Below are 13,113 nucleotides of genomic sequence, written 5' to 3' on the forward strand. Positions count from 1 at the left end.
TTATTTTTTGTAATCAATAGGCACGCCCACAATTACACACTATGATTAGCACATGCATTGACTCGCAAAATCGTCGTCGCGTTCGACAATGCAAACATTGGTTTAGTATCTGGTTCACAAAACCCCATTGTGCATTCGTGCATAGAGTAAGAAGCAGTACTTGGTGGCTATAACGTGAATCATTTTCATTAGCCTACTACAGTTTATTGGCGTGTCGCGTGTGGTGAGGTAAAGTGTGGGTATTCCCACCTCTACCAAGACGTCTATCTAGCGTGGAACAAAGGGCCAATCTACCCTTTAGTGGGGCTCCCGAGAGCTGCCCCTCTTTAGTGGAGGTCCATCTGCCAGCAGTGGCTTTGAGCTAGCAATTGCAAGGCTGCACCTTTATCTTTTATAGGACACAATTTTTCGTCGTGTCCTTTAATTGGGAGGACAACTTTTAAATTAATGTATGTATTTGCATGCTCATCTACAGTACATTTGGGAGTTCTGATAAAAAAACTAAATAATGATGCCTCATAATGTAAATCATGTAATTTGATACAATGAATCGTGTTCTTTGTGAGGAAACGTTTGTGCTGGTGAGTACTTTATTCATCATCCAGGTCTCCCTTTTTGTTTTGTGACAAGAACACGCCGGGGAACAGAAAAAACACAGTGGGTGGCGGGGGAGGGGGTGGTCAGTCGGCCCTTCAGGGCTATACTTGGGGGCGGGGGTGGGGAGTGATGGGCCCGTTGCCCCAACCTCGTGGGGACCTTGTGGGGGGGGGGGGAGAATCTAGGTCTGAAAACAAGATGTGAAAAGTCAATGAGCCCTTATACCTCGTCGAAGTTAAGGATACTCACCTAACTGTATAGTTAAATACGTTTCAAAAGGTCGGCGTTTATCCAAAAGCATTGCCTAGATGGTTGAATGGCTTCTTTGCTCAAATATTTAATACTTTATGGAATAAATAAATACTCTCAAAAGCCATAAGTCAAATATGGTATGATCAAACCAGTATGTGTGTGTATGCATATGCCACCTATTTGCACGGAAAAATGTATTAACACGTGTTTCTTTCCTCAGAGAGATCAGGTTGCAGGCACAAAGATCACGCACGAGATTGAGACATTGCAGAAGAAAATCAAGGAGGAGAACCTGAGGCACCAGACGGAGAAGGAATCTCTCCTCCTCAAGCAGACGATGATCGACGAAGAGAAGGCAAGGCTGGCCAAGATCTACGAGGAGGAAATCTCCCGGGTGAGGTCTATGGCGGAGAACGAAGCGCAGCAGAAAATGCATCAGCTGGAGAAGAACAAGCAACTGCAAAAGCAGGTGGAGGAGTCCTTCGGCGAGCAGTCGGGTGCGGCGCTGGAGAGGCTTTACGAGCCCAGGAGCATTTGTAAGAAAGAGACGAAAATCACGATCACGACCTCATCCCCGTGCGACAAGTCGCCCGACCTGTCCACCGAAGAAGGACTCAAGCAGTCGCTCTTAAATTCGACCGCCAACATACCCTCGGGCCCATTCGCGGGCAAGGACGTGACCGCCTGGGAGCTCGTGCAGTCCAATATTTTGACGGAGGAACAGCGGAGAAAGCTGCTGTCGGAGTACAGTTCCGGCAAGATCATCATCGAAACGCTCGTCTTGGCGATCGCTCAGGCCATCCAGGATGGTGCGGACAGTCAGGAAGTCGTGAAGACCGTCACCTTCAGGGGCCCCGTTGGTGACATTTCCCTGCAGGAGCTCGTAGACTCCAAGGTGTTGCATCCGAGCGTCGCGAAGGAGGTAGAAGAGGGAAAACGATCGGCTGATGAAGTGAGCAAAATGATTGAGAAATACAGCCTGACGAAGAACAGCATTGCTGGCATTTTTTTGGAAAACACCAAAGAGAAAGTGTGTTTCTATAACGCCATGAAAAGGGGACTTATTAGAGCTGACACTGCCTTTGAGCTTCTGGAGGCACAGGTAGCCACTGGCTACATTATTGACCCTGCCACGGCCTGCAAGCTGACCTTGGACGCTGCCATACAAAAGGGCCTCATTGGTGCCGAGTTTAGGGAAAAGCTTCTGTCGACCGAGAAGGCGGCATCTGGGAACCCAGTGCCCTTGTTTGCAGCGATACAGAGGGGGCTGGTGACGAAACACCAGGGACTACGTCTCCTGGAAGTGCAGGTGGCCACAGGTGGGATCGTAAACTCGCAACTCGGGTTGCGAATCCCTCTGGAGGATGCCGTCCCGCTGGGCCTCGTGGACGAGGAGACGAAGAGGGCTTTGTCAGAGAGCGGCCGCGTTGTCAAAGGATTTTTTGACCCAAACACGGAAGAGAGCGTCACGTACCAGGAGCTCATGCAGCGCTGCATGACTGAGCCTCACACTGGCCTGCGCCTCCTGCCCATCAAGGCGAAAGTGCGCGACAGGAAGCTGTCGAGCACGTCCTCCATCCGGAAGCGGAGAATTGTCATCGTAGACCCTGACATCGGGACGGAAATGACCCTGTACGAGGCCTACTGCAAGGACCTTATCGACTTGAAGTCCTACATAGAGCTCTCGGAACAGGAGTGCGAATGGGAAGACGTCACGACGACGATGCCAGATGGAACGACCATCTCCGTTTTGCAGGACACCAAATCGGGGCTGAAGTACAACATCAACGAGGCTCTTGCCAGGGGCTTCATCGACAAAGCCAACTTTAATCTCTACCAGGCGGGTAAGATATCCATCGCCGATTTCGCCGACATGCTGACCGGAAGTGGATATCGTTCCCGTTGCTCGTCGACAAGTTCGGATTCGGCCCCGCTCAGCCCAAAGAGGAGCCCCGTGCCGTTGCTCCCGAACAGTCCCATCAGTGACCCCACAGAGGAAAAATCTCTCATTGCTGGAATATTTGACCTCCACAGTTTGGAAAAGATCACCATCAGGGAAGCTATTGGGAGAAACCTGGTCGATGTCATCACGGCGCAAAGGCTGTACGAAGGCCAGGCGTGCACCGGCGGCATAATTAGCCCGTTCACTGGGCAGAAAATGCTCATTCAGGATGCGGCCAACCGCGGCATAATTGACAGGCAGATGTCAGAGAGGATCGCGCTGGCGCAGAAGGCTCACACCGGATTCGAAGACCCTAAAACGGGCAAGAGGATGTCGACAGCACAGGCCATGAGGAAGGGCTGGCTCTACTACGAGACGGGCCAGCGCTTCCTGGAGGCACAGTACCTCACCGGTGGCCTCATCGAGCCCGACACCTCGGGGAGGGTGACGATGGAAGAGGCCCTGAAAAACGGCACCGTGGATGCGCGCACTGTGCAGAAGCTCCGTGACGTCAACAACTACTCCAAGTGCCTGACCTGCCCCAAGACCAAGCTGAGGATATCCTACAAGGAGGCGCTCGACTCCTCCGTCGTGGACCCCCTGACGGGGCTCAGGCTGCTCGAGGCCTCCACCTCTTCCACGAAAGGCTTCCCGAGCTCCTACAGCGTCGGAGACGTGAGCCCCACCTCGGGCTCGAGGGCCAGCTCGCGCAGGGGGAGCTTCGACGCGTCCGGCACGAGTCACTCCTCCTCGGGCTACGGCACGGCCAGCGTCAACGGCGGACGGTGGTCGCTGTCCACCCTGCACCCGTTCTGAAGCGGGCACGGCACGCGCATGCACGGCCGGACGTTGACCCGGTTACGTGCGTGCGCACGTTGAGTGTGTGCGCGTGTGCGTCCAAAAACGCGTAAGCACTACGAAAGTGTACATAGGAGAAAACGCTGATGTCTGAAGATTGAACTCTAGAATGTCGGATGTCTCGCCCGTCTCTCATAATTCATGCCAGCCGCCTGGATTGTTAGATATAGTTGACGACGTCAGTTACAGAGGAGCTTTGCTTTGCTTTGCTTTTTTACTTTAATTCAATGTGGTGGAAATATACACTCGGGCATACCATTATTTTTGTATCTATTGTTAGCGCGATTCAAGTTCTGTAAACGATAGATGCATCTTTAGATGTCGCAAGTTAAGATTAAATCTTCAATCCTTAACTTATAAGAAGTTGTAATGATGGTATGATTATGGGTTATTACTGTGTAACGGTTATATACAACTGAAACTGGAGGAGAATGTGATTCAGATTTACCTCAAATGCCACGAACCAATCTCCATGGCATGAATTTTCAATTTCAAAGAAAACCCCAGAAAAAACTATGCAGCCCCCCCCCCCACGTGGTGTCAATGCACAGATTAAATAGCCAGTGGTGACAACTTCAAGACCCAGAATCGTCCAAACCGATGATGCCCTTCAGGCAAGGGCGAGAGACAATGAAACGCCACGAGGTTTCACGGCCGCTGAAACATAAATGCAACGTTCAAGTTCGTGGAATCCTTCGGCAGTTCGGCTCCTGGGCCACTCTGCATTTTGACGAAGCCACGCAAGCCCAAGACGAGAGAGATCGCGACAGGTCTCCCCATGTTGTTGTTGGTGGTTGGTTATCCTGCTTTAGGTGACGGGACTTCCGCTCGTGTCAAACGGACAAGTGTTCGTGGAATTGTGCAGAAGGGCTGACTTTGAGACAACTAAGCTCTGTTTGCTTCGTTGCCTGCGTAAAAATAAAAAGTAATACACGACATAAAGCCGACTGCAAATCGGTGCAACATTTATCTGAATTCGAATCAGATAATGAGCATCTCATTATATCAATGCAATAAGTCTGATATTTGGCAAATTTTAGTTATAAGGTTAATGTTTTTTACGGCAGTTCGGTGTATCCCTTAAAACCAAAGTGCTTCAGAAAGCAGTTACTCTCTGCACATATCTTGTTTTGACACCCATGGTAAATGGGTGATGGAAATGCGGTTGGCTGCTCAATAAACACTTCTCAAACGCACGGAATCCTTGGTCTCCTTCGAGGTTCTATGGGCTTTTATCTTCCTCTGGTGGCGGTACGCTTTACTTCATTTCGGTGTCGGGATCTGCAACTGTTGATGAGATAATACCTCGGTGTGCTTGTCTCGTGAAGGACTCCTCTGTGGCATTGACCGTTTTCACGATTTGTGCTCATGTGCTAGGAACATTGTTGTGGACGGTAAGATGAAATATTTCATACGCTATGGGTGAACTTACCAGCTTCCACTGCTGCTCTGATTGTTTTAACTGCCGATGTTAAGGTGCCGGGACTTTTGTTGTGTGCGGTGTTTCTGTGGCCTAAAGGCCGTCTGGGTGAAACACTTTTCTATTTACACGTTTTTGGAAGATCATGGGGCTCTTAAAATCAGCGGATGTTTACTCCGTGCAGAGAAACCTGCGTGAACTTGTGAGCAGCAACAACGAATGTCTGTTTAACCAAGTGGTCTCACGTTTACGTGTTCTGTAAATAAACGTAGGTGTTCATTTAACTGGCAAGCATTCGGTGAGAAATTGTCACTAATTTTAATACCAACTGGAGATTGCTGTATCATCGAGCACGGTGACGCAGGTTTCACGGCAATGGGGTTAAAATCCAACTGCTGACATTCTTTTGCTCGTCGCTCATTGAGTTCCGACGGTGAATTAACCGAGTCCGGCGTGCTTGCAGGAGACGACGGGAAAGTGCACCGGGATTGGAGGGGAGTTCGTGTCCAGCGACCGCGGCGAGGATTGGGGTGGAGAGGAAACGGCGGACACCTGCGCAGGGAGCCCGGCTCCGCAGGTGAGAGGGAGCCATCGCTAAAAAGCGTGTGTTCATTTACGGCAGCCTTTAAAAAAATATATATTTTCGTCATAGTCTTCGTCTAGTTGGTGAGATTTTAGTCAAGTCTCAGTGGATTTCATTCCGTCAGCCTCTTAATCTTGTTGACGTAAATGATGAAAAGTGTAGTCCGCTTTCACTTGGAATATGTTGGTGTGAGGGGTGTGAATTTAGCACTCTCCCACCTCCCATATCAAGTCGGCCAAGAAGCGAACTCGGTAAATCCTTTCACACAAGCATGGCGCACTGCGGTCTCTGATAGCGTTTACTAAATTATCTCAGTCTGGATCGTCATTCAGGCACTCGTTAATTGTGTTGCGTCATAGTAATGTCATGCTTTGGTAGGTGGTCGTAGTCACGTACAGTATCTATGTTGAACTTATTTTGCACCGTACGTAGCCAGTCTTGCGATTGCAACTTTTTTTGTGCACAGTCAACGTTGACCGATATATAAAAAACCCACAATATTTACAACACCGATTTCGTTAACAAAATTAACGCCGGCCAAAATCCACTGCTGCATGCCACACTGCTTGCATTTACCGTTCTGAAAATGCCTTCCACTGGTTAGCCACTCATCCTCTCTAAGTGCAAGAATCTCCTCTTCTTTTCTCCTCCTCCACCTTCGAATACTTCTTCCATAACTCCTCTCCCACCCCCAATGATGACACCTCCCCCCCTACCGTGAGTTATCCCACTCGATAAAAGCATCTCGCAACGTACATTCATGTTGGTTTTATTCAGCGACACCTCAATGTTGTGCACCTTACGGGCAATCGGCCGAATTAAATGTTTGCATGTGGGAAAATGTAAAATCAGGGAAGAATGAATGTTATCGATTGGAATGCTTTAGTGAATCTTGAAACGATATGTCAGAAACGGGAAATTGCGGAAAGTGTGAATATTACAGCGAGGATTCGCTTACATGGTAATATTTTATATTTACAGCCGTCTATCGGTCCGCTGCTGGATGAAGGCCTCCCCATATACCTGTGGTGGCCATACAGATCAGTTGACTGTGCTTCACCGCGTTGGTCAGTGCAGATTGGCGAGAGGGGGGCCCATCATAGTCAAGTTCAGATATTGCTTGCCACCAGCGTTCGCTGTGTCCTGGAGCAAAACTGGGGTGGTTGGTTCGGAGTGCGGAGCAATATCCACTGTGCCACCATTGCACCCTGTGTTGTAATAGGGTAGCATACGACACGGACGTGTTTAGAGAAGCATTTAAAGGCTTTGTTTTTCCGTATTCTAAAGAAGAATTGACGTCGGGTGCTTTTTCATTCTATTGTCTGCAGGTCTTCAGTGATGAGAGTCCATCATCAACGCAGAATGCTCTGCCCGAGCAAGATGCAACCGGTATGGTTTTCACTTGGCTAAATGCGTTTGATTAACCTTTCAATTGTGATATTTCACGAAGGATCTGCTGACTAGCGAGCATCTTTGTTGCACCAACTGTGACCGTGTCGACATTTGTGGTTGTCACTTTCAAATATGATGATGGTGATACAATGATAAAAAAACGTTATTTTTAATTAACTTATTTTTCAACAGCAAACAATTCATTGAGGCTTACTTGCGTAAAATGCAGTAGCTAATCTTTATTACCAGAAAATGTAACTGATTACTGAATTAATACAACTCTAACAAATATATTATCTTACCATTCCATATTTATTAAGCACTTGATTAGGACAACTTGTATTGAAGCCATGTATCGTAACATGTGACAGGACGTAGCATTTCACAGGCTGATGGTGCCTCGCAATTTTGCCATTGACACACACTGCCTTGTCATACACAAACATCTAAACTACTATTAGTACCGGGTGCCCGTAATGGAATCACAAGAATTATAATTAGTACATTTTTATATAGGTCGATAAATCTGTGCACACACTTGGCGGTGTAACAAAAATGATCGTGTGAATTTCATGCCTCTTGACGTCCACATATTCACCGTGGCATTTTGGTCAAAGGTATCGTAGAGCGAGTCTTGGATAATCCCCAACATCTCGGGCGTGATGCCATTTTTATGTTGGTTGAAGATCTCTTAAGCTGTTAGTTTTTGTTGGTGTACACTTTGTAAAATAACACCATCTACACATTCATCAATAATACTGCCTTGAAAAGTATACATGAAGCAACTTTTTGGCAATGGCCCTTCATAGCACATGAACATTGTTTCCCGCATTGTAGCATGCAGTGGTATTAACGAATGTGTCGTTTTATGTTGTTATTTGTGCTTGTGCACCGCTGCCAACTCAGCATCACCAAAGAATACACTGTATAGGTCAGATTAGCTCAACATTCAACTGTGCTGTTCAAACTTCCGTCGAATTATTATGGCTGATATCTTCATGGACACCTTATATTTCAGTCAGACCAATGCAGAGTAGGGTATGAAATAACCAGGTAATAGAAATTGCTCGTTGGTGAAACATGTTCTTCGTACACCTTCAGCACCATCTCGAACACAGCCACCTGGTGACTTTCTTGACGATTGCGTTGAACAAAAAAATTCACATCTCCCCTGCCGTAGATTCAGCTATTTGCCTGAACGAAGACTCGGACGACGCGGATATAGCCCGTGAGGCCGAAGAGGATCCGGCACGGGACGCGACCTTCTCGCTGGGGTCGCCGCTGGACGGCTCGGAAGCGCTACACGCGGAGTGCGACAGCCACCGCAGCGCGTCGGAGATGTGCGCAGACGGAGACGACGATAAAGACGATGAAGACGAGACGCAAGGCTGCGAACTAGAATCTCCTTCGGTTTTCAGCCGCGAGCACGTGGACCTTGCCACGATGTTAGACCAACAGCTTGAAGACGATGAGCCTGAAGACGCAAGCAAAGCCAGGGAGGGTGACCCGAACTCTCAGGAGCAGCAGGTAACCGTGATATGTGTTTAGGTTATGGATTGTATGCTCCTACTGTCTGCGTTTATAAGTGCATATGTTTTGCGTGGTTTGTGAGATGCCTGTGCGATGTCTGCGTGTTTTCACCTTCGTAGGCTTCTCAGGCACCGTCTCCACCAGGATGCAATAGTACTAAAAAACAGAATTGGTCAAATATCTCTAACATTATCCTCCTGAAATTTTGCCTTGAGACTCAACGAGGCTTTTCTAAATGAATAGCACCACCATCATTATCATCGTCATTATCAGCCATTGGCTAACCGATGCTGAAAGAAGGCTTCTCCGCATTTCCACATTACCATCAGAATCAGAATATTTATACTGGAGGAATCCAATAACCTATGAAACTAATTTTGTAGAGATGTCCAGGAGGGGCAGGTTAGGACGTTACAACAACAAACAATACAAAAATCCGATAGGAGTGCAAAGTATAGGAAAAGTAAGCAAATCACAAAAAAGCAATTACAAATTAAACTACACTTTTTATTTTACAAGGTGAAGTCCACTGAGCTATCGGCTTCTTTTTCAGAAGCGACCTGGCCACAAATGATAGCTGAACAGAGTGCCTTACCATGAAGGCTGCTGAGTGCGGAGGATGCTACATTCACTCTCGCTCTTGCGCATTAACGATCTCATCGTTCCACCTCCACGGTGACCGTCCTCTCGGCTTCGTCCATTCAATCACCAGCGTCATCCGTCGGTCATCATCCCTTCCAGCCATGTGTCCAGGCCAAGCCCAGTTACTTCCTCCCATAGTCAAAACGATGTCTCTCATTGGCATTTATTTTCTAATCCACGTTTTGCCTCTGCTATTTCCTCAGTGTAATTCGTAACTTATATTCGGTTAAGCTCTTTAAACACTTTTTAGCTTTTGTTCGCTTTCTTTGTTCAGTTCATTGTACGTTATCGACGACACGCATGACTCTTGAGATTGTTATGCCCTCTGCTTTTTTTCACGACCTCGTGGGCAGTTTCTGGACAGCTGGAAAGCCATGCACACATGGTTGCTGGAGATATCAGACGCCCTGAGCCAAGAGCCGGGCTGTGACGATGGCATCGATACACTTACGGAACGGCTCCTCAAGCTCAAGGTAACAAGGCCATCTCGGTCCAGCTCGTATCACTGAGCATAGGGAGCCGGTATAGGTAGCCTTGTAGTGCGGCCAAAGCTCCTCTTATCCGGGAACTCCGTTGCCCTTAAAATATGGGACCTTTCTTGCCTGTATCAAAATATAAGAATATTGGTTAATGCAGACAGGATTCCTTGCGCAAGGTTTCTGTTTAGTGTTTTAGCATCTTAACACCTGTTGTTTTATTGCCAGATAGGGTAAAACCTCTTCTTATATCCGTTGCTCTTATCTGCAATGTCGTCAATAACCCCCCGGGGAAGCATTCACGAGGAGGACACTCCGCTACTTGCGGCTGCTCCGCCGCCGAACACTTGCGTGGGAGGCGGTGTCGCAGGCCGCATCTATCCAATGATGCTTGCGCAATAGACCTCCGCGGGTCTTGCGCACCCACATGTCACGTTTGAGCCGCATGGCATGATTGGGAGTGTGAGCAAGAGATGGATTTGGCGGAGCGTGCTGGGTTTTCAAGAGTGTGTGGAAGACCGCGGTGGTGATCTTTGCTGCACTGTTTATGGACCCCCCAGGAGCTTCAGGGAGGCCTGCGCGCTCACGAAGAGGCCTACGAGGAGTGCGTGGATCTCGGAGAGTTGGCGGTCGAGGCCGCGGCCCTGACTTCAAACCACGGCCAATTTCAGAGCATGCTGGGAGAGCTGCGGGGCACGTGGGAGAAGGTGCAGGCCCTGTCTGCCGAGCGGTGGGTATGATTGCACACGCACGCCTACGCCCAACTTTGTTAAATCCACTGCTGGATGAGGAATCCTCATGCCGAACTGAAACGGGCTGGTAGTTAACCCACCAACGTCCCCTCCTGCGCCCCGAACCTCCCGACCACGGCATCCGCACCTCCCAATAGCACGGTTGGCTACGTGAGGTGCGAAAATCGTTCAACATACATGCGTACATCCTGATCCCACTCCTCGCTGACCAGCCCTGCCGGGAGCCGACCCGGTGGCACCAGTAACGAGCTAAGCATCGACTCGCCCATTACATTTCAAGTGTATCGCTCACGATGTACGTGCCCAGTCCTTTTGTCGATCAACTGCTGGACGAAGGCCTCCTCATGCCATTCTGGTCACGGCGGTTATTGGACCATACTTCACCGTGCTGGTCGGAGCGGATTGGTGAAGTCTTTAGGCATTGGTGTAGGAACATACAACTGCAAAGTACAGTCCAACAACAGGTTTTACTGTACTGCCCTCTGCTGCCCACAACGTAGCTCTGCAGAAACCTGTAACACCTGGTAATGCATTGTGGTCACCCATCCAATCACTCTCCAGGCTCAGACCTGCTTAGCTTCTAAGGTCTGATAATCGTGGAATTTGGTCAATAGGGCTTTTGTATCCCCCTAAAGTATACCTTTCATGAATTGTTTTCTTCCTGTATTTTCAGCATCATATCATAATAACAGCAATGTTTAATATCAGAGCTGGAATAATACACGTTACGTGATAAACCCAGTTGCAGGTAACTGAAAATTGCTGCACTTGAGAAGCAGATTTAATCGCGGGTGGCAGCAACCTCGCTTCTAACCAAGGTTCCACAGCGATACCAACTCAGTGGCCTGACCCCCACAGTCATCCACAGATTTATATTTTCAAACATTCACAAATGAGAGGTATGCTCATTACGTACCAAACGCATATGCAGTCGAAACCTTAATTGAGATAGCATATGCTTTCAATAACTTGTTTTAGTGGGTGGAAGTGTTTTGTTGTGTAGGAGGAATGTCACTAATAGTGACACAGAGGTTTACAGAGCTGGCTTCAGTCGGGTGCAGAGGCATCATTGTATGGTAGTAAGTGCTGGGTGTTCACTAAAGTGCTAATTTTATGATGTCTGTCTGTTTAGGGTTCATAGTATATATTTGTTATTGTTCATTGCTTCATTTTCATGGACATGGTTCATGTGCATAATCCACAACCTGTCATTTACATTTTCTACTGATGAAAGAAATAATGAATCTATAAATCATCACTCTGTAAATGTGTGATTCATAATGTATTTTTGGGTAGGCCCACGTAGGTAAAATGTCGTGTCGTAAACCTTCCTCCAGCCGACACAGACAATTCATAAAATTGTCACGTGATCAACCGGGACAGTGAATTATTGCTTCAGAACATCGGTGTGTCAGAGAGCGATCCACACACATTTAACAAAAGCCTTTGTGTTAAATGTATGTGTGCGTAATGTTTCTGCTGGTACAAGTGCATAAATCAAGTTCAATGGAACGCAACTCATTTATATTCCAATAACATTTTATGAGCATGCCGCATACATTTGATGCACATCAACATGCGGTGAAAGTCACGCATGGTGCTCCGTTCTCCCAGTAATTCACTCAGGGAGACGTTCGCAAAATGCGGACAAAAAAAATGCGAATAAAAGATAGCTTGATAAAACTTAAATCAAAACGACTGTCATCTGTACAGTTTTACTGCGATGACATCGCCTATATATGACGCAAAGAGCAGTAAGCTTTTTTTTTATTTCAAACCGGGGTTGCTTGTCATTGGACGCCTTGTACCGACCACCGATGTGCGCCGAGGGCTCCCTTGGCACGTGGCCACCTTCGGCTAGCTGGCACGGAGCCGCGTGTTGCAGCAGCGTCTGTGCGGCAGTGCGACCCGGTGAGCGTTGTGCCGCATCGGTGACAGCGCCAGCGCGTTTGGTGCCGCTCGGATGAAGCTGCGGCAATGACCGCGTCGTGGACTCAGAAGTAACCGGTCCCTCATTTCGCCGATTTTTGTTTGTTGTTGTTGTTGTGAGGATGCATGTCTGCGTTGGCTAAATGTGCTGCTGTACTGTGCATTCTGTTTGGTTCAATGTCGTATATCTGTGTGCTCGTGTTTTGGTGTGTATATTATGTTACACGTGATTGCATTTTGATAGCGAGGCCTCATGTAGGGTATTGTATCATCTGCTATCGTGTATCGGTTCTTTACTAATCTACCCGGCTGTGTGGTGACAAGCAGTGTGAGTGTGTGCGCACGTACGTGAGTGTATTTTGCGAACATTTCAATAACATGGCATGTCCAATGTTTTTTGTCATAACTCGTATTATATCTTTGTTCATACTAAACTAGGTGGCTGTGTAAGTCACCCATTAGCCCATCAGATTATTATAATTATTAAAAGTATGAATGCAAAGAGACTGGTGGTGTCAAGCTTTATACAATGAAACACTGCGGTTTAAACAATCTGCACTGTTTGAATAACCAGTACAAAGTTGGAGTTAAACATTATTTGATTGAAATGAACCAAAGTAATATGCTTCATAATTGTACTTTTCACATTTCATGATAAAAAATAGCAATTGGCACATTATTTTAGAAAGTACTATGTGCTCACGTGTTTCTTTAATAAAAGTTCTGTATCTCTTAACTCT

General features: G+C 47.5%; 1 protein-coding gene across 9 annotated transcripts in view; it reads left to right on the plus strand.

Moving 5' to 3' along the window:
* The window catches only part of LOC144722284 (uncharacterized), a 111,735-nt gene that overhangs the window by 81,330 nt on the left and 17,292 nt on the right, over window positions 1-13,113 (plus strand). For 6 of the 9 annotated variants that reach the window (XM_078600395.1, XM_078600391.1, XM_078600393.1 and 3 more), the window contains 5 exons: window positions 5,533-5,646; window positions 6,981-7,041; window positions 8,225-8,571; window positions 9,570-9,689; window positions 10,253-10,422. In XM_078600395.1, coding sequence (XP_078456521.1) covers window positions 5,533-5,646; window positions 6,981-7,041; window positions 8,225-8,571; window positions 9,570-9,689; window positions 10,253-10,422 — 812 coding nt within the window. Of the gene's footprint in view, window positions 1-1,069; window positions 4,420-5,532; window positions 5,647-6,256; window positions 6,370-6,980; window positions 7,042-8,224; window positions 8,572-9,569; window positions 9,690-10,252; window positions 10,423-13,113 lie in introns of those variants that run through there. The other 3 variants (XR_013586025.1, XR_013586026.1, XM_078600398.1) reach the window with 2 other exon arrangements.

Source organism: Lampetra planeri, chromosome 14 (genome assembly GCF_965212315.1).
Source record: "Lampetra planeri chromosome 14, kcLamPlan1.2.h2, whole genome shotgun sequence".
In the NCBI taxonomy this organism is placed as follows: domain Eukaryota; kingdom Metazoa; phylum Chordata; class Hyperoartia; order Petromyzontiformes; family Petromyzontidae; genus Lampetra; species Lampetra planeri.